General features: G+C 43.4%; 3 protein-coding genes across 4 annotated transcripts; all 3 read left to right on the forward strand.

Moving 5' to 3' along the window:
* Positions 1-1,847: 1,847 nt before the first annotated feature.
* LOC135574164 (scavenger receptor class A member 3-like) lies at positions 1,848-5,612 on the forward strand. Its single transcript, XM_065025061.1, has 2 exons — positions 1,848-2,093; positions 5,124-5,612. The coding sequence occupies exons 1-2, from the start codon at positions 2,062-2,064 to the stop codon at positions 5,530-5,532; spliced, it is 441 nt and encodes a 146-aa protein (XP_064881133.1). The 5' UTR covers positions 1,848-2,061; the 3' UTR covers positions 5,533-5,612.
* A 9,594-nt stretch (positions 5,613-15,206) lies between these two features.
* On the forward strand, positions 15,207-18,508 carry LOC115120827 (uncharacterized). Its single transcript, XM_065025338.1, has 5 exons — positions 15,207-15,639; positions 15,946-16,029; positions 16,160-16,264; positions 16,401-16,529; positions 17,772-18,508. The coding sequence occupies exons 1-5, from the start codon at positions 15,273-15,275 to the stop codon at positions 18,053-18,055; spliced, it is 969 nt and encodes a 322-aa protein (XP_064881410.1). The 5' UTR covers positions 15,207-15,272; the 3' UTR covers positions 18,056-18,508.
* Positions 18,509-18,541: 33 nt separating this feature from the next.
* Positions 18,542-25,747, forward strand: LOC115120826 (mannose-binding protein C-like). 2 transcript variants are annotated; one of them, XM_065025339.1, is made up of 5 exons: positions 18,542-19,300; positions 23,867-24,102; positions 24,228-24,302; positions 24,396-24,476; positions 25,181-25,747. In XM_065025339.1, the coding sequence occupies exons 2-5, from the start codon at positions 23,877-23,879 to the stop codon at positions 25,555-25,557; spliced, it is 759 nt and encodes a 252-aa protein (XP_064881411.1). In that variant the 5' UTR covers positions 18,542-19,300; positions 23,867-23,876; the 3' UTR covers positions 25,558-25,747. The 2 variants fall into 2 exon arrangements, with proteins under 2 accessions (XP_064881411.1, XP_064881412.1); XM_065025340.1 differs by lacking the exon at positions 18,542-19,300 and adding an exon at positions 20,187-23,704.
* Positions 25,748-25,813: the final 66 nt, after the last annotated feature.

Below are 25,813 nucleotides of genomic sequence, written 5' to 3' on the forward strand. Positions count from 1 at the left end.
GGTAATGTGGCCTTGATGACTGGCTATAGGGTCTGGAAAGATTTACTGACTGACTGATTGAGGATGATCTAGATTGATTACAAGTCAACGATAACCTGGTCCCAGATGGGTTTGTGCTATTATGCATGACAGCACAAACAGATCTGGGACCAGTTTTATTCCTCTCCCCTCTCTAGCAAGAAGCAGGTCACTAAGATATAATCAATGTCAAATGATCCCAATGCGGATGAAGGACTGTAATCAAGTATGCTCTAAGCAGAGATGCATAGTGTAGGACCATAGACATATTATCAAGGGTACAGTATCTACCTACTGCTGACTACTCTGAGATTTTTACCATTTGAATAAATGTAAACTCCCAATCCAAATACTACCAGTCCCAGTCAAAATACCAATCCAAATACTACCAGTCCCAGTCAAAATACCAATCCAAATAGTACCAGTCCCAGTCAAAATACCAATCCAAATAGTACCAGTCCCAGTCAAAATACCAATCCAAATACTACCAGTCCCAGTCAAAATACCAATCCAAATAGTACCAGTCCCAGTCAAAATACCAATCCAAATAGTACCAGTCCCAGTCAAAATACCAATCCAAATACTACCAGTCCCTGTCAAAATACCAATCCAAATAGTACCAGTCCCAGTCAAAATACCAATCCAAATACTACCAGTCCCAGTCAAAATACCAATCCAAATAGTACCAGTCCCAGTCAAAATACCAATCCAAATAGTACCCGTCCCAGTCAAAATACCAATCCAAATAGTACCAGTCCCAGTCAAAATACCAATCCAAATACTACCAGTTGTCACGAGTGGCGCTCGGCGGTCGTCATCACCGGCCTATTAGCTGCCACTGATTGTCTTTCCTCCCCCTCCTTGTATGTTTATTGGTAGCACCTGTTTAGGTATGATTAGTTTGTCTTTATTAGACAGCCGGCCCGCCTGGTTGTTGTGCGGGATTATTTCAGTGTAACCTTCGGCTCTGTTGTAGAGGTACGTGTTAGTGCCTGGTCGTGACTTTTCCGTTGTACCTTTTCATTCCCTGTGTTTGGGTTCGTTACTATTGTGAGTACCCTGTGGTGCGTTGGTGCAATTAAAGACGCACAGCATTGCACTCTCTGTCTCCTGCGTCTGACTCCACACCCACGACACCCGCAGCATTACAGAATCCCGCACCTAAATCAAATTGAATGGAGTCAGCAGGAGCAGCAGCCAACCCTCTCCCATCGATGGAGGAACGGGTTCTCCACCACACCACCGTTCTCCATCGGATCGGATCCGCGATGGATCAAGTAATGGAGAGAATGGACCGATGGGAGAGGAGTGGTCTCCTCTCTCCACCTTCGGCACCCACGGCCCGGACTCCCCATCACTCGACTCCAGCACCCTCCGTCTGACGCTACCGAGGGCTTATGATGGAGCGGCGTCGGGTTGCCAGGGGTTTCTGCTTCAGCTGGAGCTATACCTGGCCACCGTTAGACCCACTCCCTCAGGAGCGGAGAGGGTGAGTGTCCTCATCTCCTGCCTCACGGGTCGTGCTCTGGAGTGGGCGAACGCAGTCTGGAATGGCCCAGACTCAGCGCGAGCACTACCCAGAGTTTTCCCTCCGCTTCCGTGCCGTGTTTGATCACCCTCTAGACGGCCGAGCGGTGGGAGAACAACTTTTTCATCTCAGGCAGGAGAGGAGGAGCGCCCAGGATTACGCGCTGGAGTTCCGGACCTTGGCAGCCGGATCTGGGTGGAACGACAGGGCCCTTATGGACCACTACAGGTGTAGTCTCCGAGAGGACGTCCGCCGGGAGTTAGCGTGTCGGGACACCACTCTGTCACTGGATCAGCTGATTGACATGTCCATTCGACTGGACAATCTGCTGGCTGCCCGCGGGCGTTCAGAGAGGGTCCTGTGCGTTCCACCACCCAGCCCCTCCGCTCCCATTCCGATGGAGTTGGGAGGGGCTGCGCCGAGGGGTACCGGAGGAGGAGGCCTTCCCTGCACCAACTGTGGTCGGAGAGGACACGCGTCTGATCGGTGCTGGGGGGGTCCGTCTGGGAGTAGAGATGGCAGGCGGAACGCTTCTCGATCATCCCAGGTGAGTCTGCATCAAACTCACCCAGAACCCCCTGTTGGCCACATGTTTGTCTTAACCTTTTTTCTTCACTTTTTTCCCTCTTCCCAGCATAGTCGATTCAGGCGCAGCTGGGAACTTTATGGATCGCGGACTCGCCCTTAAGTTAGGGGTTCCGCTGGTGCCGATAGATTCTCCTTTCCCCGTGCACTCCCTAGATAGCCGGCCATTAGGGTCAGGGATGGTCAGGAGACCACGGTCCCACTGGACATGGTGACGCAGGGGAATCATAGGGAGCGTATCAGTTTTTTTATTATTGATTCGCCTGCGTTTCCAGTGGTGCTGGGGACTCCTGGCTGGCCCGGCACAATCCTAAAATTTCGTGGAAACAGGGGTTCTCCAGGGGTGGTCAGAGGAGTGTTCTGGAAGGTGTTTGGGAGTTTCCATCGGTGCTACGTCGGTGGAGAGTCCAGACCAGGGTTCCACGGTGTGCATTCCCCCCGAGTATGCCGATTTGGCAATCGCTTTCAGTAAAGTGAAAGCGACTAAATTACCACCTTATCGACCGGGAAGGGATTGTACGATAGATCTCCAGGTAGACGCTGCGCTTCCCAAGAGTCACGTGTACCCGCTGTCCCAGGGGGAGACGTTGGCAATGGAGACATATGTCACGGAGTCGCTGGGACAGGGGTACATTCAGCCCTCCATTTCACCCGTCTCCTCGAGTTTCTTTTTTGTGAGGAAAAAGGTGGGAGGTTTGCGTCCGTGTATTGATTATAGAGGTCTAAACGCCATCACAGTGGGGTATAGTTACCCTCTACCTCTCATCGCTACGGCGGTGGAATCATTCCACGGAGCGCAGTTCTTCACAAAACTGGATCTCAGGAGCGCGTATAGTCTGGTGCGTATTCGGAAGGGAGACGAGTGGAAAACCGCATTTAGTACCACATCAGGCCACTATGAGTACCTCGTCATGCCGTATGGGTTAAAAAAATGCTCCAGCCGTTTTTCAATCCTTTGTAGACGAGATTCTCAGGGACCTGTGCGGGCAGGAGTGGTTGTTTATATCGATGACATTCTGATCTACTCGGCCACTTACACCGCGCATGTGTCTCTGGTGCGCAAGGTGCTTGGTAGACTGCTGGAGCATGACCTATACGTCAAGGCTGAGAAATGCGTGTTCTCTAAACGAGCCGTCTCTTTTCTGGGATATCGCATTTCCACCTCGGGGTAGTGATGGAGGGCGACCGCATTAGGGCCGTGCGTAATTGGCCGACTCCAACCACGGTAAAGGAGGTGCAGCGGTTTTTGGGTTTTGCCAACTACTACCGGAGGTTTATCCGGGGTTTTGGCCAGATAGCGGCTCCCATTACCTCACTGCTGAAGGGGGGCCCGGTGCGGTTGCAGTGGTCAGCAGAGGCGAACGGAGCGTTCAACAAGTTGAAGGCGCTGTTCACTGATGCGCCCGTGTTGGCGCATCCGGACCCCTCTCTAGCATTCATAGTGGAGGTGGACGCGTCCGAGGCTGGGGTGGGTGCCGTGCTATCGCAGCGCTCGGGTACGCCACCAAAACTCTGCCCCTGCGCTTTCTTCTCAAGGAAGCTCAGCCCAGCGGAGCGTAACTATGATGTGGGGGACCGGGAGTTGCTAGCGGTGGTTAGAGCTCTGAAGGTGTGGAGACACTGGCTTGAGGGGGCTAAGCACCCTTTTCTCATCTGGACCGACCACCAGAACCTGGAGTATATTCTGGCAGCTAGGAGACTTAACCCACGTCAGGCAAGGTGGGCCATATTCTTCACCCAGTTCCGGTTTACTTTGTCTTATAGACCGGGCTCCCAGAACGTAAAGGCTGACGCACTGTCCCGCCTTTACGACACGGAGGATGGGTCCACCGAACCTGCTCCCATCCTTCCCGCCTCAAAGCTGGTAGCACCAGTGGTATGGGAGGTGGACTCGGATATCGAGCGGGCGTTACGGGCTGAACCCGCTCCTCCTCAGTGTCCAGCGGGCGAAGGTACGTGCCGCTTGGTGTTCGGGACAAGCTGATTCGGTGGGCTCATGTCCTACCCTCCTCGGGTCACCCTGGGGTGACGAGGACAGTGGAGAGCCTTCAGGGAGGTATTGGTGGCCTACTTTGGCTAAGGACGTTAAGGGTTATGTCTCCTCCTGTTCAGTGTGCGCTCAGAGTAAGGCTCCTAGGCACCTTCCTAGAGGAAGTTACAACCCCTCCCCGTTCCACAGCGGCCATGGTCACATCTGTCCATAGATATCCTGACCGATCTTCCGCCGTCTCAGGGGAACACCACGGTTCTTGTGATTGTGGATCGGTTCTCTAAGTCCTGCCGTCTCCTCCCGTTGCCCGGTATCCCTACAGCCCTACAGACTGCGGAGGCGTTATTCACCCATGTCTTTCGGCACTACGGGGTGCCGGAGGACATCGTTTCTGATCGGGGCCCCCAATTCACGTCTCGGGTATGGAGAGCGTTCATGGAACGCTTGGGGGTCTCTGTCAGCCTGACCTCCGGTTATCACCCGAGAGTAATGGGCAGGTGGAGAGAGTGAACCAGGAGGTGGGTAGGTTTCTGCGGTCGTATTGCCAGGATCGGCCAGGGGAGTGGGCACGCTACATTCCTGGGCTGAAATGGCTCAGAACTCACTACGCCACTCCTCTACTAACGTGTCCCCTTTTCAGTGTGTGTTGGGGTACCAGCCGGTCCTGGCACCATGGCATCCGAGCCAGACCGAGGCTCCTGCGGTGGAGGAATGGGTACAGCGCTCCAAGGAGACCTGGAGGGCCGTCTAGGAATCTCTACAAGAAGCGAGTGGACGGCAGAAGAGGAGTGCTGACCGCCACCGCAGTGAGGCCCCGTGTTTGTACCGGGGACAGGGTCTGGCTCTCGACCCGAAACCTACCTCTCCGCTTGCCCTGCCGGAAGCTGGGTCCGCAGTGTGTAGGGCCCTTTAAAGTCCTGAGGAGGATAAACGAGGTGTGTTATCGATTACAACTCCTTCCTATTATCGTATTAACCCCTCGTTTCATGTGTCTCTCCTCAGGCCGGTGGTAGCTGGTCCCCTGCAGGACAGTGAGGTGCTGGAGGTCCCTCCCCCCTCTGGACATCAAGGGGTCCCCGGCGTACACGATCCGGGCCATTCTGGACTCAAGACGCCGGGTGAGGGGCCTGCAGTACCTCGTGGACTGGGAGGGGTACGGCCCGGAGGAGAGGTGCTGGGTACCGGTGGGGGACATCTTGGATCCATCCATGTTGAGGGATTTCCATCGCCTCCATCCGGATCGCCCTGCACCTCGTCATCCGGGGCGACCTCGAGGCCGGTGTCGGCGCGCTGCGGGAGCCGCGCGTCAGGGGGGGGGTACTGTCACGAGTGGCGCTCGGTGGTCGTCATCACCGGCCTATTAGCTGCCACTGATTGTCTTTCCTCCCCCTCCTTGTATGTTTATTGGTAGCACCTGTTTAGGTATGATTAGTTTGTCTTTATTAGACAGCCGGCCCGCCTGGTTGTTGTGCGGGATTATTTCAGTGTAACCTTCGGCTCTATTGTAGAGGTACGTGTTAGTGCCTGGTCGTGACTTTTCCGTTGTACCTTTTCATTCCCTGTGTTTGGGGTCGTTACTATTGTGAGTACCCTGTGGTGCGTTGGTGCAATTAAAGACGCACAGCATTGCACTCTCTGTCTCCTGCGTCTGACTCCACACCTACGACACCCGCAGCAGTCCCGGTCAAAATACCAATCCAAATACTACCAGTCCCAGTCAAAATACCAATCCAAATACTACCAATCTCAATCCAAATACTACCAGTCCCAGTCAAAATACCAATCCAAATACTATCAGTCCCAATCCAAAAGCTACCAGTCCCAATCAACATACCAATAAAAATACTACGACTCCCAATTCAAATACTACCAGTCCCAATTCAAATACTACCAGTCCCAATGCAAATAGTACCAGTCCCAATCCAAATACTACCAATCCCAATCCAAATACTACCAGTCCCAATCCAAATACTACCAGTCCAAATCCCAAAACTACCAGTCCCAATCCAAATACTACCAGTTCCAATCAAAATACCAATCCAAATACTACCGGTCCCAATCCAAATACTACCAGTTCCAATCAAAATACCAATCCAAGTACTACCGGTCCCAATCCAAACACTACCAGTCCCAATGCAAATACTACCAGTCCCAATCAAAATACCAATCCAAATACTACCGGTCCAAATCCAAATACTACCAGTCCCAATCCAAATACTACCAGTCCCAATGCAAACACTACCAGTCCCAATCCAAATACTATCAGTCTCAATCCAAAAGCTACCAGTCCCAATCAACATACCAATAAAAATACTACAACTCCCAATTCAAATACTACCAGTCCCAATGCAAATACTACCAGTCCCAATCCAAATACTACCAGTCCCAATCCAAATACTACCAGTCCCAATCCAAACACTACCAGTCCCAATCCAAACACTACCAGTCCCAGTCAAAATACCAATCCAAATACTACCAGTCCCAATCCAAATACTATCAGTCTCAATCCAAAAGCTACCAGTCCCAATCAACATACCAATAAAAATACTACAACTCCCAATTCAAATACTACCAGTCCCAATGCAAATACTACCAGTCCCAATCAAAATACCAATCCAAATACTACCGGTCCAAATCCAAATACTACCAGTCCCAATCAAAATACCAATCCAAATACTACCAGTCCCAATCCAAATACTACCAGTCCCAATCCAAATACTACCAGTCCCAATGCAAATACTACCAGTCTCAATCCAAATACTATCAGTCTCAATCCAAAAGCTACCAGTCCCAATCAACATACCAATAAAAATACTACAACTCCCAATCAAAATACTCCCAGTCCCAATTCAAATACTACCAGTCCCAATTCAAATACTACCAGTCCCGATGCAAATACTACCAGTCCCAATCCAAATACTACCAGTCCCAATCCAAAAGCTACCAGTCCCAATCAACATACCAATAAAAATACTACAACTCCCAATCAAAATACTACCAGTCCCAATTCAAATACTACCAGTCCCAATTCAAATACTACCAGTCCCAATGCAAATACTACGAGTCCCAATCCAAATACTACCAGTCCCAATCCAAATTCTACCAGTCCCAATCCAAATACTACCAGTCCAAATCCCAAACCTACCAGTCCCAATCCAAATACTACCAGTGCAAATCAAAATACCAATCCAAATACTACCGGTCCCAATCAAAATACCAATCCAAATACTACCGGTCCCAATCCAAATACTACCAGTTCCAATCAAAATACCAGTCCAAATACTACCGGTCCCAATCCAAACACTACCACTCCCAATGCAAATACTACCAGTCCCGATCGAAATACTACCAGTCCCAATCCAAATACTACCAGTCCCAATCCAAATACTACCAGTCCCAATCCAAATACTACCAGTCCCAATGCAAATACTACCAGTCTCAATCCAAATACTATCAGTCTCAATCCAAAAGCTACCAGTCCCAATCAACATACCAATAAAAATACTACAACTCCCAATCCATATACGACCAGTCCCAATCCAAATACTACCAGTCCCGATCGAAATACTACCAGTCCCAATCCAAATACTACCAGTCCCAATTCAAACACTACCAGTCGTAATCCAAATACTACCAGTCCCAATCCAAATACTACCAATCCCAATCCAAATACTACCAGTCCCAGTTAAAATACCAATCCAAATACTACCAGTCCCAACCCAAATACTACCAGTCCCAATCAAAATACCAATCCAAATACTAACCGGTCCTACACTCTGCAAATTACAAACTTCAGAAGCCTTTTTAAACCTCAAATACGCTACAAGTTATAAATGTATTGCATTGCAGGAAGGTACTCCTGCAACAGGGTGATCAAACTAAGATCCTATGTGTGTGTGTGCGTGCGTGCGTGCGTGCGTGCGTGCGTGCGTGCGTGCGTGTGTGTGTACTCTGTATTGATTATTCCGGAGGCCTCTGCATGGTCAAGGCAGGGATATGTCATTCTTCACTCATACTTCCTGTCTTTCTCTCCTGCGTTACAGGGAAGACATCCTCCTCCTTCATGTGGTACCCTTCCTGCAGACTCATCCTGACATGACCCTCCAGCATGACAGTGCCACCAGCCATACTGCTGTGCGTGATTTCTTGCAAGACAGGAATGTCAGTGTTCTGCCATGGCCAGCGAAGAGCCCGGATCTCAACGTCTGGGACCTGTTGGATCGGAGGGTGGGCCATTCCCCCAGAAATGTCTGGGAACTTGCAGGTGCCTTGGTGGAAGAGTGGGGTAACATCTCACAGCAAGAACTGGAAAATCTGGTGCAGTCCATGAGGAGGAGATGCACTGCAGTACTTAACTTCTTGCATCGAGCCATCCCGGATCCGGTATCGTGACTACAGCCTCAAGCTCATTACCATAACGCAACGTTAACTATTCATGAAAATCGCAAATGAAATGAAATGAATCTATTTGCTCTCAAGCTTAGCCTTTTGTTAACAACACTGTCATCTCAGATTTTCAAAATATGCTTCTCAACCATTGCAAAACAAGCATTTGTGTAACAGTATTGATGGCTAACGTAGCATTTAGCATTAGCATTCAGCAGGCAACATTTACACAAAAAAACAGAAAAGCATTCAAATAAAATCATTTACCTTTGAAGAACTTCAGATGTTTTCAATGAGGAGACTCTCAGATAGCAAATGTTCAGTTTTTCCTGAAAGATTATTTGTTTAGGACAAATCGCTCCGTTTTCTGCGTCACGTTTAGCTACGAAAAAAACCCTGTATCCAGGATTGTGTAAATCTATCAGCAAGCTCATTAGCATAACACAACGTTAACTATTCATGAAAATCGCAAATGAAATGAAATTAATCTATTTGCTCTCAAGCTTAGCCTTTTGTTAACAACACTGTCATCTCAGATTTTCAAAATATGCTTCTCAACCATTGCAAAACAAGCATTTGTGTAACAGTATTCATGGTTAACGTACCATTTAGCATTAGCATTCAGCATGCAACATTTTCCACAAAAACCATAAAAGCATTCAAATAAAATCATTTACCTTTGAAGAACTTCAGATGTTTTCAATGAGGAGACTCTGTTAGATAGCAAATGTTCCGTTTTTACAAAAAATATTATTTGTGTCGACTAATCGCTCCGTTTTGTTCATCGCGTTTGGGTAAGAAAATAAATAAATAAATAAGTCATTAAAACGCGAACTTTTTTCCAAATTAACTCCATAATATCGACAGAAACATGGAAAACGATGTTTAGAATCAATCCTCATGGTGTTTTTCACATATCTATCGACGATAAAATCCATCGTGGCAGTTTACTTTCAATTCTGAAGAAATGGAACGCGCATGGACCTACAGATTACGCACACAGGACACCGGGCGGGACACCAGGTAAATGTAGTCTCTTATGGTCAATCTTCCAATGATATGCCTACAAACACGTCACAATGCTGCAGACACCTCGGGGAATAGACAGAAAGCGCAGGCTCATTCCTGGCGCATTCACAGCCATATAAGGAGACATTGGAACACAGCGCCTTCAGAATCCGGGGCATTTCCTGTATGAAACTTCATCTTGGTTTCGCCTGTTGCATTAGTTCTGGGGCACGCACAGATAATATCTTTGCAGTTTTGGAGACGTCAGAGTTGTGTCTTTCCAAGGCTGTCAATTCCATGCATGGTCGAGCATCTTTTCGTGACAAAATATTGCGCTTAAAACGGGCACGTCTTTTTATCCAATAATGACACAGCGCCCCCATAGGTTCAACAGGTTAATGCAGCTGGTGGCCACACCAGATACTGACTGTTACTTTTGATTTTGACCACCCCCTTTCTTCAGGGACACATTATTAAATTTCTGTTAGTCACACGTCTGTTGAACTTGTTCAGTTTATGTCTGCTGTTGAATCTTGTTATGTTCATACAAATATTTACACGTTAAGTTTGCTGAAAATTAACGCAGTTGACAGTGAGACAAAGTTTCTTTTTTTGCTGAGTTTTATTTCTTACTTCTCATCCTGTCTGATGATCCATCCCTTGTTCTTTGTTTCTCACTACCTCTCTTTATTTCAGGTCCAATGTGGAATATCACCCAAACTACTGTCGCTACTCTCCAAGTCCCCTCTCGCTCTGTCTCTCTCTCTCTCTCTCTCTCTCAATTTTCCCCTCTTTTCTCATTCTGTCTCGGTGTATCTCTACCCTCTGTCCCTTTCTCTTTCCCCTCTCATCCCTCTCTATCCATCTCATGATTTCCAAGCTCTTCCACAGCAGGAGAAACAGTAAAAAGCACTAATTCTGTCCATCTCTCTTTTTCTCTGTCTCTGTCTGTCTCGCTCTCTGTCCATCTCTCTCTCTGTCCATCTCTCTCTCTCTGCCATCTCTCTCTCTCTCTGCCATCTCTCTCTCTGTCCAACTCTCTCTCTCTCTCTGTCTGTCTCTCTCTGTCTGTCTCTCTCTGTCTGTGTCTCTCGCTGTCTGTCTCCCCCCTCTCTCAATTAAATTCTCTCTCTCTCTCGGTCTTCCACTATCTCCTTCTCTGTCTGTCAAAACTAGTGGTAACAATCCAAGTGTGGGTCAGAGAAGAACAGTAGTGTAACTGTTACAGAGCGGTCTTGGCGACTGTTCCCTTGCTAACAGCTTCCCCATGATGCAGTCCTTAAATAGACATAGTGATGAAAACATGGAGAAGACTATTCATGTCATGACCATTTAGTCCTGATGTTAGCATGCAGCTTCAACTTCATACCAATTCATGAGCAATAGGCAACACACAGATAGAAAGCAAAATCCCAATTCGTAAACCTAAAGGAATATTGTATATTTTCTGAACATGCTATCCAAAGAGAAGGATGCATTCAAATCAATGTGATAGACTAGTTTGGAGCAAATATTTGCAAAGGCTAAACAGTGGCCTATAAACAAGCCTACAATGTTCAAGTTGAAAAGTCATGATTATACTGAAAAGATATAGGCTTACGGCAATAACAATAATATAGTCTATAATCTAAAGGCCTATGCATACATTTGTATGTTGTGATAATAGGCTAAATGCTATATAACTTGCTTTATTATTTCGTAAAACTGCATTATTACCACCAGAAGTTGTTTCAGGTAGCCAGGAAGCACGCCAGGCAGGAAACTCGTTCAGCCTGTTGCTGCATACCTAGGCTACGGTCCACAGAAGGGGCTTACCATATGGACTGTTTATCCACCGCTATAGAGACTTTCTCCACGCTAGGATAGTTCCCCGTTTTCAATTGCCTGTTAAATGCGTAGAAGTCCCTTAACATGCTGATGTTTGTTTCACAACAAGCGATAGAAAACTATTATGATTGTCGTCGGACGATCCCCCTCCCTGTCGATCCCCCTCCCTGTCGATCCCCCTCCCTCTGCACCTCGACCGCTATTTCCCTGGTCCGGCTCTGCAAGGCAAGCCATAGCCTACAAATAGTTGTTTTCCCCTCTTAGTCTCCAAATGTTAGTCACACACCCCTACCTCTCTCCCTCCACATTCTCCCGCCTCACACAAGAGAGCTACAGACTTTCAACCGCTGGCTCCACTCAAACACATTTTATTTCCATCCAATTTTATACCATGATTAGCGCATTTGATATATGTCCGTTAACTCAACCTACATTTTCTTGGTTTATAGGCATACAGCCTAGGCATTTCACGCACACTTTAAAACGTTGCTATCTTAAATAATTTTCCTGTAAATGGCAATGGATCCAAACTGTAACCTCTAAAATTGATCATTTAGCTATTTGATTTTGAATTTTTGGAGCCCTGTAGGTATCCCCCCAAAATAACATATTTGCTAAAATATTGAACATTACTGCTATAGCGCATAGAAACGCATTGAATAACAGTCATAAATGTCAAAACAGACAGTCAAAAAATGAATCATAAGGGCTAAGATTTTGAAGTGTCTGCCCTATATCTATAAGAAAGCTCAGGAATTACTATTATTCTTTTTTGACAAATATTTAACCCACAAAACTACTTGCATTCATTTTTTGAACCGGGTTATATTCAGATAGAGACACTTTTGTTCCTGAGATTCTCCCCTTTCCAAAGTGGGTTCTTAGTTTGTAGCCCAAACGGTTCGGATGCTACAGACAGAAGCACATGGGCGGTACAGACTTTAGACAGTGCTGAGGCTTGCTGGGGTTGTCGAGCAAAAGGGAGAACACTATCTTCGCTAGAGACTCATCTTTCAATATTAGTTTTGCATGCCAAACCGAAGACTGATTTTTGAGATGTCTCCTGGTCTGACAAACAGACAACAACTCTGTGGCTATACCACCTTCCACTGCAGATACAGAAGGCTGGCATAGGCGGATGCGGTGGATTGAGAAGTAGCAAGATTTAACACAGATTTGGATGGGGATTTTTTAAATTATGTTAATTCATTTGATGCACCGGTGCATCAATCGACTCCTGGCAGCGATTTGTGAACTTTTACTGTTGAAAACGAGATTACCCACATTAAAGCAGGGTTCCCCAAATGGTGGCCCGCGGGTGGGTTTTTTGGCCCCCAAGTTCTCTGAGTAATTGTTGGACATAAAAGATGGTAAAAAAAAATGTAAGCAAGGCTTGAAATTATTATGTTTTAGTCAAACATGATTACTGTTTGGGCTTCTTGTGGTCAATTTGCAGTCTACAAATGATTAGTAAATATGTTCCGGCCCCCGACCATCCTCTCAACAACAACAAAAATCAGTCGCGGCTGAATCTAGTTCAATGATTTCTGTACAGCACTTTGAGATATCAGCTGATGTACGAAGGGCTATATAAATACATTTGATTTGATTTGATTTGATGATCCCAACACTAAAAGGTCAAATTGTATTTTTTTGACACGACTGCAAACTTCAAGGACACACGTCTATATTTTCTTCTTTCACAGAGAATCATGTTGTCCTTACAGCCCTACCGCTTATTCCTTGTTCAACATTCTGTTCATACACACATATATATATATATATATATATATATAAAAGTGTATATATATAAATTAGTGGATTAAATGAGTGGATTCTGCTATTTCAGCCACACCAGTTGCTGACAGGTGTATATAATCGAACACACAGCCATGAAATCTCCAGACAAACATTGGCAGTAGAATGGCCTTACTGAAGAGCTCAGTGAATTTCATAGAATGCCACCTTTCCAACAAGTCAGTTTCTTTCCTTTCTAACCTGCTAGAGCTGCCCTGGTCAACTGTAAGTGCTGTTATTGTGAAGTGGAAACGTCTAGGAGCGACAACGGCTCAGCCGCAAAGTGGTAGGCCACACCAACTCACAGAACAGGACAACAGAGTGGTGAAGCAAGTAAAAATATTTTGTCCTCGGTTACAACACTCACTACTGAGTTCCAAACTGCCTCTGGAAGCAACATAAGCACAAGAGCTGCTAGTTGGAAGCTTCATGAAATGGGTTTCCATGGCCGAGTAGCTGCACACAAGCCTAAGATCACAATGCACAATGTCAAGCGCCGGCTGGAGTGGCTTAAAGCTCGCTGCCATTGGACTCTGGAGAAGTAGATGAATCAGTCCGACTGACGAATCTGGGTTTGGCGGATGCCAGGAGAACGCTACCTACCTGAATGCATAGCGCCAACTGTAAAGTTTGGTGGTTGAATAATATTGTTTTGGGGCTGTTTTTCATGGCGTGGCCTAGGCCCCTTCGTTCCAGTGAATGGATATCTTAATGTTACAGCGTACAATGACATTCTAGACAATTCTCTGCTTCTAACTTTGTGGCAACAGATTGGGCATGTTCCATCATGACAATGCCCCGGTGCACAAATCGAGATCCATACAGAAATGGTTTGTCGAGATCAGTGTGTAACAACTTGACTGGCCTACAAAGAGCCCTGACCTCAACCCCATCGAACACCTTTGGGATGAATTGTGAATCTGACTGCGGGCCTAATCGCCCAACATCAGTGCCCGACCTCACTAATGCTTTTGTGGCTGAATGGAAGCAAGTCCCCACAGCAATGTTCCTACATGGTGGAAAGCCTTCCCAGAAGAGTGGAGGCTGTTGTAGCAACAATGGAGAGATCAACTCCATTTTAATGCCCATGATTTTGGAATTAGATGTTCGACGTGCAGGTGTCCACATACTTGGTCATGTTCTGAATCTACAATTGATTTAATACAAAAAATAAATTAGTTTAAAAACAAGTCTTATCTGAATAAAATGTAATACTCTGCAGTCCACATTGTCACGCCTATAGGCCTACCTCTTCCTAAACCATTAAAACATATATTTTATTTTTAAAGATAATATTTCATAGCAAGTTTATAATATACAAAATTATGAATGAATGGGAATATAATTGCAACAATGTTATGTAGTTCTACTGATTTGCCCCATTTCTCACCCACAGCCACCTTTTCCAATGTAACAGCGACCTCCTGTGGCCCGCAATAATCAGGACATCATGTACATTTCTCACCCACAGCCACCTTTTCCAATGTAACAGCGACCTCCTGTGGTCGCCAATGATCAGGACATAATGTACAGCACACACACTTGTTCTAGGGGACAGATTATGCTCCACAGATCGATTAAAACCAGATGAATTAAATTGTATTTCAGAGACATTATGAAAAAGAAACAAACATGACAAAAGTTGTTTTCTATAGTTTTCAGCTATTCACCGGCAAAATAATACACATTTCAACATAGTAAAACATATGACCAATACAGTCAATATAATCATGAAAAGCAATTGAAAGTGTACACGTATCATTATAGTTGAGACAAACTGACATGTAAATAAGGTAGCAGCGCACACAAGGTTTGTTTCTGGGTTCCCAGACAACAGACCATAAACTCTGAATGATGCCAGTAAACGCGTAGGATTGAGGTCACCTTGAATTCACTTTAAATTGTAAACATGTTTCAGTTTCCTGGTAAACATAATTTTATCTCACAGGACTATATCATAAAATACCCTTATGTCTACTTTTGCAGATTTTCCTTACAAATCATGACTAATGTTTAACCCTGACGCTATCATAAAATGACTGCACGCATTGAATTAAAGAGGACTGCACAAGTTGAATGTTCACACAACTTCCAGTACACTACAAGCTGAAGTATAGGCTATCCAGTTGAAGAATGGGGGGACTGACTCTGACCCTGCTGCTGCTGTGTCTGTCTGGGACTCTCAGTGAAGATGCTGGAGAAGACAACCTCAATGACATCATGGTACAGATTCAGCCTGAACAGGGACAGGACATAGAAAATGAATACAAGACTCACAACCAACACTCTGAACAGGACCAGGACATAGAAAGTGAAGTTATTTTCAAACAGAATCAAGCACCATCCCTAGCAGAGACAAACGGTAGCTGCCAGCCAGACATGTGTAACCTTCTTAGGCATCTGGGAGCCATGGAGGCCAGACTGACCACTGCAGAGAACCAGGTGGAAGAATTGAGTAACATGGAGGCTATTGTTGCTCTTCTACAGAGAGAAACTGAATGTAATCTAAATCTAATAACTTACTTTTTTTGTTAATATATTTAAATCTTCAGAATACCAAAAAACATTTTAATTATGTTAAGATTATGAATTAGGCTGTTTGACAAGTTTGAATGCCCAAGCAACCTTCCTACATGATGTTTGAAGTACAATAGGCCAACACAGCTACCAGTAGTAGGTCAAAACTGTCTGTTGGGAAACCTTGGTAGAGCATGGGTGAAGTTATAGGCCTTGTTTTGCTCATGTGAATTTTCTTTATTTTTGTCTTCAGACCTGCCTAACTTAAGACAGTTTTTGTGTTTAATAGTTCAAGCAGCCCAGCTCAGAGTCATGGAGACCAAGCTGAGCACCAGTGAGAGCCTGATGAAGAGCATGAAGAGAGAGAATGACGGTGATTTACATTTGTATTCTGTCTGGATTGGTAAAGTAACTATGGTGTGAAGTGACATCATCGCTAAGGTCAACAAGGAATAGTTGATCTGTTTTTGGTCTTAATATTAGTTTAAATTCCTGTTTTCCAGTACAGGAGAGGAAGCTTCAAGTATTGTCATTTAGAGTCAACGCCACTGAGTTCAGAGTGGAGCAACAGCAAATCCTGCTGGACGAACTGAGGAGACAGAGTGAAGGTAGATAATGCTAAATAGCCAATAATTACAATGTGGTTAACAAATTGATTTAGCCGAAACTACTGGAAAACAGTGTGTGAAATTGTATACATGCCCTGTTCTTTGTTGTGAAGTTGTAATGTACGATTTCTCATAGACGGACCAAAGATTGCTTTTACGGCAGCACTAGGAGGAGATGGCCATATACCGCCCTCTGAGAGAGAAACCAACTTGGCATTCAGCAATGTCTTCACAAACGTTGGCGATGCCTACAACCCTGGATCAGGTAAAGAGTTGGAAGACACGATGGAAGAACTATGAGAGTGGATTTCTCCCAATAATCTCTCCTTCCTCCTGAAGTGTCCACTCGTTCACTAGTCCCCACAAAGTTAAAAGGGTGAATGACCAATCTAAAAGGCTCACCTCAGTTGCAAAGTAGTAGTTTTTATTGCACATATTCATGCAGAGTACAATGTATGTTTCTTGTTTTAGTTGCTTCTGATCTAATCTCTCCTCTGATAAGGGTGTCTCCCTGCTACTGCTCTACAGGTGTCTTCACTGTATTTACAAGATTATAGTATATATCTCTTCCTGCTACTTCTCTACAGGTGTCTTCAATGTATTTACAAGATTAGAGTATTATAGTATATATCTCTCCCTGCTACTTCTCTACAGGTGTCTTCACTGTATTTACAAGATTATAGTATTATAGTATATATCTCTTCCTGCTACTTCTCTACAGGTGTCTTCAATGTATTTACAAGATTATAGTATTATAGTATATATCTCTTCCTGCTACTTCTCTACAGGTGTCTTCAATGTATTTACAAGATTATAGTATTATAGTATATATCTCTTCCTGCTACTTCTCTACAGGTGTCTTCACTGTATTTACAAGATTATAGTATATATCTCTTCCTGCTACTTCTCTACAGGTGTCTTCAATGTATTTACAAGATTATAGTATTATAGTATATATATCTTCCAGCTACTTCTCTACAGGTGTCTTCACTGTATTTACAAGATTATAGTATTATAGTATATATCTCTTTCTGCTACTTCTCTACAGGTGTCTTCAATGTATTTACAAGATTATAGTATTATAGTATATATCTCTTCCTGCTACTTCTCTACAGGTGTCTTCAATGTATTTACAAGATTATAGTATTACAGTATATATCTCTTCCTGCTACTTCTCTACAGGTGTCTTCACTGTATTTACAAGATTATAGTATTATAGTATATATCTCTTCCTGCTACTTCTCTACAGGTGTCTTCACTGTTTTACAAGATTATAGTATTATAGTATATATCTCTTCCTGCTACTTCTCTACAGGTGTCTTCAATGTATTTACAAGATTATATGATTATGGTATTATGGTATATATATATATATATATATATATATATATATATATATATATATATATATATATATATATATATATCTCCATGCTACTCCTCTAGAGGTGTCTTCAATGTATTTATAGTATTATAGTACTGATCTCTCCCTGCTACTCCTCTTCAGGTGTCTTCAGTGCGCCAGTGAAAGGAGTCTACTACTTCAGCTTCTCATCATTTGCCTATAGCCAGCACAACGTCTGTGTAAGTCTGTTTAGGAATAATGTACGCATGTTGTCTGCGTGTGATCATCATACAGAGCATGATAGAACTGATAGTTCTGGTAATGGAGGGACACTACATCTAGAACAGGGAGACCATGTCTACATGACTCTTCATGCTCATTCACACATATTTGCAGACTTCCACAACCGCAGCACATTCAGGGGCTTCCTGCTTTTCAGAACATAAGGATAAAACCCATGAAAACAAAAATGGAATGTGTTTCAAATGGCACACTATTCCATATATAGTGCACTACTTTTGACCAGGACCCATATATCTCTGGGAAAAAGTAGTGCTCTATATTGGGATTAGGGTGCCATTTGGGATTTAGCCATACTGTATGTCAGCACATTTCCATGGGTAAAATACAATGTTCAAATTAGTAGAACTAAAAATAAATGACAAATTTAGTCTGAAAATAACTATTCTGCAATAAGAGTTTGTTCGTGAAAGTAGTGTGATATAAAATACTCTGTCCAAACTCTTTCTGAGAAATTCTCTGTAATGTTTTAAAGGAACTGATTAACGGAAAATGAACACATTTGAGAGATTGTCAAATGATTCCAGAGTTAGCATATGAATGTTGTGTGACATAAAATATGGATTTTAACTCGAAATATGACGGAATAAATCTGAGATATTGTCAAATCAAATGTGTTTGTATGTCATACTGTACACTTCCTACGATGCAGGACTTTTGCCTCATATTACAAACTAACATAGGCCTTAAAAATGTATAGATTAAGATTACAATTAGATTCCCACTGGGCACTGGTTAAATCAACACTGTTTCCACTTCATTTCAATGAAATGACGTTGAACCAAAGTTGGATTGACGTCCGTGTCCAGTGGATTGCTCCCTTGTCTTGATTTATTGGCATCTGTTCATGTTTACCAGAAAAGAATGATTCTGCACCATCTGGGTCATTTCCTCTATGATCTACAGAGAGTCATGTGTAGATCATGGTGACTGCTGGGTTCCTAGAAGTGTGTCAGGGCCATAATAATATGATCTTTTATTTCAGAGAGCAAAGATCCTTTGTTTTTAGGTCACTTTGTAGCGTTTCCTTGTAATGGTTGTTAAACTGATTGTTGGGAAGATTATGCCCCTGACATAAAAGAGCAACTATTGATCTATGTACTCACCCTGCTTCATACAGAGAACTACCACAAAGGTAAGTAAGATTTGTTATCAAGTCCCAACCATAAAGTTGTAGAAGTTATACATTAGCACAGAGAACAATATACTGTGTGTACTGTAACAGCAGCTATTGATCTGTGCACTGATTAGGTATCAAGTCTACTATAAAGTAGAAGACTATAAACCGGTGTACACTGTAAATATTCATAAACAGAGCTCAGTCTCTTTACTGTAACAGCAAGTATTGATCTGTGTACTCATCCTGCTTCATACAGAGAGCTACCACAAAGGTAAGTAAGATTTGTATATATGATTGGACAATGCTTCTGCTATATTTATTACAGAGGGATGTTTCAGCTGTGGCTGACAGACGTTAAACAAGCCTTCTGCAGTTGCTACATCCATTTTTGGACTCATACATCTTTCATTTTTACATTTAACCTTTATTGAACTAGGCAAGTCAGTTAAGAACAAATTCTTATTTACAATGATTGGCCTACCCCGGACGACGCTGGGCCAATTGTGCGCTGCCCTATGGGACTGGATGTCCGGAAGCTTGGCCCCAGTGATGTAATGGGCCGTACACACTACCCTCTGTAGCGTCTTACGGTCAAATGCAGAGCAGTTGCCATACCAGACAGTGATGCCACCGGTCAGGATGTCTGTGGTGACACCTCTAGCACTGAGATGCAGTGCCTTAGACCACTGTGCCACTCAGGAGACCTAAATGAATGAATGAATGATTATTAAATTAATGATATGTACCCATTGATTCTTGGATAATAGAACTGATAAATGCATCATGAGCATAGTTCAACTGTCGTACCCCTTCAGAACTCAAAATATTGTTAAACTCCAATGTTTGTAAACAAAGCAAATGTAAACAACATGGTTAAAACTATATTTTGATATCATGGATGGTCAGTCCATGCATCAAAAGCTCTGTCTATGAATTTGATCCTGGTAGCTTCTGTCCGGCCACTTTAACATAAAGGCTTGATTTGGTGGAGTCCATTTTAGAATAAGGCTGTAACATAACAAAATGTGTAAACAGTCAGGTGGTCTGAATACTTTCCAAATGCACTGTATATATCACGGTGACAAAGGCATATGAACAAACAGACCAAATAATGCAATTATCCCAGCACATAGGTTGTAATATGGCTTTTGGGGGCTTGGCTTCCCCAGTGATTTTACCCACGCACCGCTACTGATTGTATCATTTCAAATCCAAAATGCTTGAGTACAGAGCCAAAACAACAACAAACATTGTCACTGTCCCAATACCTTTGGACCTCACTGTATGGTTTCCTGAATTAGAGCAGATGGTGGTAACAAATAGCATAGTCCTACTGTCTATATTTTGTTTTTTTAAAAGCACACATTTTGCCTAGTGGCACCGTGGCACACGGTTAAGTTGTGACCACACTCAGCTAATCATCCTAAAACAGGGGTGTCGAACATATAGCCCGCGGGCCGGATCCGGGGGTGGTTTGAGTCTACCTCGGTTACCTCATACCCCTGCACATCAACTCTGTACTGGTACCCTGTGTATACAGCCGAGTTATCTTCACTCATTATTATTACTTGTTATTACTTTTCTATTATTTCTCCATTTTCTTTCTCTCTGCATTGTTGGGATGGGCCGTAAGTCCAACAATCTCTCCCTCAATGTGAGCAAGACAAAGAAGCTGATCGTGGACTATATGAAAAGGAGGGCCGAACAGGCCCCCATTAACATCGACGGGGCTGAAGTGTTGCAGGTCAAGAGTTTGGGCCAAACACACCAAAACAGTTGTGAAGAGGGCACGACAACACCTTTTCCCCCTCAGGAGACTGAAAATATTTAGCATGGGTCCCCAGATCCTCAAAAAGTTCTACAGCTGCACCATTGTGAGCATCCTGACCAGTTGCATGAAATGGTCACTGGACAGCTGCTGCTCGCTGTTTATAATCTATGCATAGTCACTTTACAAACTACCTTGAATAACCTGTACCCCTGCATATTGACTCAGTACCGATACCCCCTGCAAATAGCCTTGTTATTGTTATCTAATTTTATTGTGTTACTTTTTTTATTTAATTTTTTACTTTAGTTTATTTAGTAAATATTTTCTCAACTCTATTTCTTGAACTGCTTTGTTGGTTAACGGCTTGTAATTTAGCGTTTCACGGTAAGGTCTACACCTGTTGTATTCGGCACACATGACAAATAAAATTGGATTCGAAGTAAGCATTTTACTGTTAGTCTACACCTGTTGTTTATGAAGCTTCTGACAAATACAATTTGAAAAAACAAACTCAATATACTCAACATAATACAATTATTCAAACCAAATCAAAACTGTGTAGAGATGTTGATCGACCTGTATTCATACAGTGTCTTGACTGTCCAGCTCGCTAATAATCACTAGACAGTTGGGGTTCATCGAAAATAACCCTAAACTATGGTTAGAGGACAATTTTTTAGCAGATTTGGAATGCAAGGAAATAACCCATTTTCAGTGCAGCCGTCTGGACCTCGTTGAAAACCGAACGTATCCCCCAGGGCAAAATGACTCCGGACACCCCTGTCCTAAAATGTGTTTTTGGTCTAAGAGTAACGTTATACTTAAGCAATAAGGCCAGAGGAGGTGTGGTATATCACCAAAATACCACGGCTGTCAGCCAATCAGCATTCAGGGCTCAAACCACCCAGTTTATACTATATGATTTTGTATTAGGTTCTGTTATGTAGAATGCTAATAAAACATGTGACTTTAGTTAGCAAGCCTCACTGTGAGAAGTGACGAAGCTTCTGTTTCATGCAGTCAGTTCTTCTACTGTCGGGAGAAAAGGTATTGCATATTAATATAGGCTATGTTAATTGCACGTAAATAAAGGTTGCTTCTCTGCCACACCCACAACGGGAGCACAATCATGGCCTCCGATTCGCAGGTGGACACGTTGGAACAGACTCAGGGTCTGTTTCTGTGGCATCAGAAACGCTAAAAGGCTCATGGTTAGTGTAGTATTTTGTGCTCTCTGAAACCAACTAACGGCAAAAACAGTGGTTGAAACATTCATAAACGGGTGGGCACTAGATCAACATTCGAATTGCTTTGCAATCTCAGGAGAAAATGGAACGTCTACGTTCCACAATAATAACATCACCATCGCGAACATATCTCGTGTTTTTTTATGATGATTCCTTTAGTAAAAGGGAGTTATGAAATCTGAAGACACATTAAGTTAACTGAAACACATTCAACCAATCATATTTACTTTTCTAACATGAACTTCTGCGCTGCACAGGTGTGTGAATTGTCTTACTTAGTCTTTTTAGTGTTTCCTTAACACAGAAGAGGACGCTGTTATGCCTAAATTCGACCCAAAACCAACAAAGAAGTCTGGAGTGTCGAGAGCGGTTGTAGGGAACCAATCAATATGTCAAGAAAAGCTCTAAACCATGCCAGCCCACACTTCATTTCTATCTAGTACGAGACTGAACTGTGTGTTATATGGATCCAAGCTGCTAGTTTTTTTATCTACAGAAATTGTGCCCACTGGGGGAGCAAATCAACTTGGTTGAATCAACTTTCATTTTAACCCCAAAGAATCTGTGATGATGTAAAATCAATGTGGAAAACTGATTACTTACCTACTGTTCACCTAATGCCTTTTTTTGCACTGTTGGGTAGAGCCTGTAACTAAGTATTTCACTGTTCACCTGTTGTGTTCAGGGCACGTGACAAATACACTTTGATTTGATTTGATGTGGAACAGTGATTGGATTTGCAAAAAGGCATCAATGTAAGGCAGGGGACTCCAACCTTTCCAGCTCGAGAGCTACTTAAAAAAAACGTGTCTTAAGCTTCTCATTTTATTCTAGCTTTCAAATAGGAACATCCTTCTCTTCTTCTCTCCTGTGAAACTCTTCCCCAAGTCCTTAATGTACAAGATAAAGTAATACACTGTTTTCTGTCAATATACCTGGTAAAATAATGGTTAATAAACCATGCTAAGGTGGGCCCCCCAAATTCTGTTTTAGATTTTTCCAAATTCTGTTTTCAAAATGTATTTATTTTTCCTGGTTTTAGATTTTCTAATCAAAATTACAATTGTTAATAGAGAAAAAAAATATTGAATGTTGTGAGTCCTTGTCAATGCTTGAATCACATCAGAAGTAAAACATTTAGGTCTGATCCTTTAGACACCAAGGGGTGCACATGTTGGTTTTTGCTACGCAGCTGATTCAGCTGATTCAAATGATCAAAGATGGATGACTAGTTGATTATTTGAATCAGCTGTGTAGTGCTAGGGCAAAAAACTAAATATACAACCGTTTGGGTTACGAGGACACGAGGAGTTTGAGAAACGCTGAGCTAAAATATCTACATTTGTTAGTTTTCTTCCAGACCTGAAATGTTTGACAAAAAAATTGGTCACTCTCCAGAAGGGTCATGGCTAGAAGGGATCCAGCTTTTGTCAAATGTACGTCAAAGGCTATCATCTGTCCACTAATACTGAACTAGTATAGGCCCAGTGCACTACGTTTTTGTGAGAAAAATAAGTGTCAGATGTTTTGTATTTTTTATCAATAAATAAAACAATATTCCGTTTTTTTGTGGGGGTGCTGAAGAAATCCTATGGCCCAGTGCATATTTCTGCAGGCAAGAAGGAGAGGCTATAAGGACATTCCTGACCTGCAAAACGTAACCCTGAAACTAACCCTAACCTTAACATAATTTTATCAAATTCTGAAATTAAATATTGTTTGTACCAGGAGTGTCTAAATAGCCTTTTTGCAGGCAAGAGGTTGGGTTGATGTTACCTCCACCATGCAATCCCAATGACTCTGAGCCTGTTCTCCTCAGAGACCACTAGATGGCGATGCCCTGGTTGATTCTCAGCATTCTGCTGACCTCACAATTGACTGTGTTCCTGCCAAGTGAAGCCCAAAAGCAAACTCCTCCCCCTCACACTTCCAGCCCGAGCTGCCCAGCTTATCCCGGTGTCCCTGGCATACCTGGTCATAACGGTCTGCCTGGGAGAGATGGGAGGGACGGGCATGACGGAGTCACAGGACCCAAGGGAGAGAAAGGACACCCTGGTAGGGGACATTAAAGAATGTGTTATCTAGCATCAAGGCATGGCACAGTTCCCAATACAAAAAAATAACATTTTTGAGGAATGATCTGTACAAAATTAAATGTATGTTGTTCTATGTTATTCTAGGAGGAATAGGGGTACAGGGACCCCCTGGTGATGTGGGGCCAGCTGGACCTAAAGGGGAGATAGGGGAGCCAGGAGGTAATCAACAGTCCTTGACCTGTTGGGATAGTACTTGTTGAGGTGCAATCCAGAACATAGACAGTGATAGAGAAATGTGTCATGTTCTTTCAGATGCAGGAGGCAACAGTGTGATCAGCCATTTACTCGCTGAGATCCAACAGCTCAAAGCCAGACAGGCTAATCTTGAGAAAGGTAAGACTTTCTCTTTTGAAAAATGATTTTTTTTAAATTATAAATTGTAAATGTGTTTCAAAAGATATATACACTGAGTGTACAAAATATTAGGAGCACCTTCCTAATATTGAGTTGCACCCCTTTTGCCCTCAGAACAGCCTCAATTCGTCGGGACATGGACTCCACAAGGTGTCGAAGGCATTCTACAGGGATGCTGGCCCATGTTGACTCTACAAGGTGTAAAAAGCGTTCCACAGGGATGCTGGCCCATGTTGACTCCAATGCTTCCCACAGTTGTGTGAAGTTGACTGGATGTCCTTTGGGTGGTGGACCATTCTTGATACACACAGGAAACTATTGAGTGTGAAAAACCCAGCAGCATTGCAGTTATTGACACACTCAAACCAGTGTGCCTGGCACCTACTACCATACTCCGTTCAAAGGCACTTAAATTGTTTGTCTTGACTATTCACCTTCTGAATGGCACACATACACAATCCATGTCTCAAATGATTCTTTAACCTGTTATTCTTTAACCTGTCACCTCCCATTCATGCATTTGATCATAGCTTTCACCTGGATTCACCTGGTCAGTCTATGTCATGGAAAGAGCAGGAGTTCCTAATGTTTTGTACACTCAGTGTGTTTCACATTTACATCCACATTCAACAAGGAAATCGGTCGGTATGACTAACAGAAAGAATGGCATGATTTATTTCAAGCTGCAAGCTTCAGGGTCTTCCAGAAGGCAGGGGACAAATATTTAGTGTCCAATGGAGTGCTGGGGAGTTTCGATGAAGGTTTGAAGTTCTGCAACAACGTTGGTGCGACGCTGGTCATGCCAAGGAATGATGTGGAGAACCAAGCTCTTTCCAAATTCATTGTTGGTGCTTCGTATGGATTCCTGGGAGCAACAGACAGGAAAACAGAGGGTGTTTGGGTAGATTTGAATGACGAGCCACTGACGTATCTGGACTGGCACAGTGGGGAACCAAACAGTGGAGGTAATGGTATAGAAGACTGTATTGCAACAACAACCTCTGGACCTTGGGTTGATATTTCCTGTGATGCAAACAGTGTTATAATATGTGAAATTTAAACATTTAAAGAAGGGATTTTTTTTCCATAAAATCACTGACCTACATTTTAATTGCTACTAAATGAATATTCAAGCAAATTATCTTACCAAATCTTAAAGGGCAATAATAATATATCACAACCATCCAGCAGACACTGTTTATGAGAGCTGCAAATTCTTTACAGACGGTCAATAAAATGAATAAAAAAGAGCAAGGAATTGTGTGTTTCTCTCTCGGACCAGTTGATGTCCATGTTTGTTTAGTGTGGCGGTTTGA

This window comes from Oncorhynchus nerka, linkage group LG12 (genome assembly GCF_034236695.1).
Source record: "Oncorhynchus nerka isolate Pitt River linkage group LG12, Oner_Uvic_2.0, whole genome shotgun sequence".
NCBI classification, from domain to species: domain Eukaryota; kingdom Metazoa; phylum Chordata; class Actinopteri; order Salmoniformes; family Salmonidae; genus Oncorhynchus; species Oncorhynchus nerka.

Bases quoted from the DNA above. Each gene is read 5' to 3' on its own strand.
- LOC135574164 (XM_065025061.1), top strand. From the start codon at position 2,062: ATGGCAGGCGGAACGCTTCTCGATCATCCCAG. The intron at 2,094-5,123 runs GTGAGTCTGCAT...GTCTCTCCTCAG, and splicing joins ACGCTTCTCGATCATCCCAG to GCCGGTGGTAGCTGGTCCCC.
- LOC115120827 (XM_065025338.1), top strand. From the start codon at position 15,273: ATGGGGGGACTGACTCTGACCCTGCTGCTGCTGTGTCTGTCTGGGACT. The intron at 15,640-15,945 runs GTAATCTAAATC...TGTGTTTAATAG, and splicing joins TCTACAGAGAGAAACTGAAT to TTCAAGCAGCCCAGCTCAGA. The intron at 16,030-16,159 runs GTGATTTACATT...CCTGTTTTCCAG, and splicing joins CATGAAGAGAGAGAATGACG to TACAGGAGAGGAAGCTTCAA.
- LOC115120826 (XM_065025339.1), top strand. From the start codon at position 23,877: ATGGCGATGCCCTGGTTGATTCTCAGCATTCTGCTGACCTCACAATTG. The intron at 24,303-24,395 runs GTAATCAACAGT...ATGTTCTTTCAG, and splicing joins GGAGATAGGGGAGCCAGGAG to ATGCAGGAGGCAACAGTGTG. The intron at 24,477-25,180 runs GTAAGACTTTCT...ATTTATTTCAAG, and splicing joins ACAGGCTAATCTTGAGAAAG to CTGCAAGCTTCAGGGTCTTC.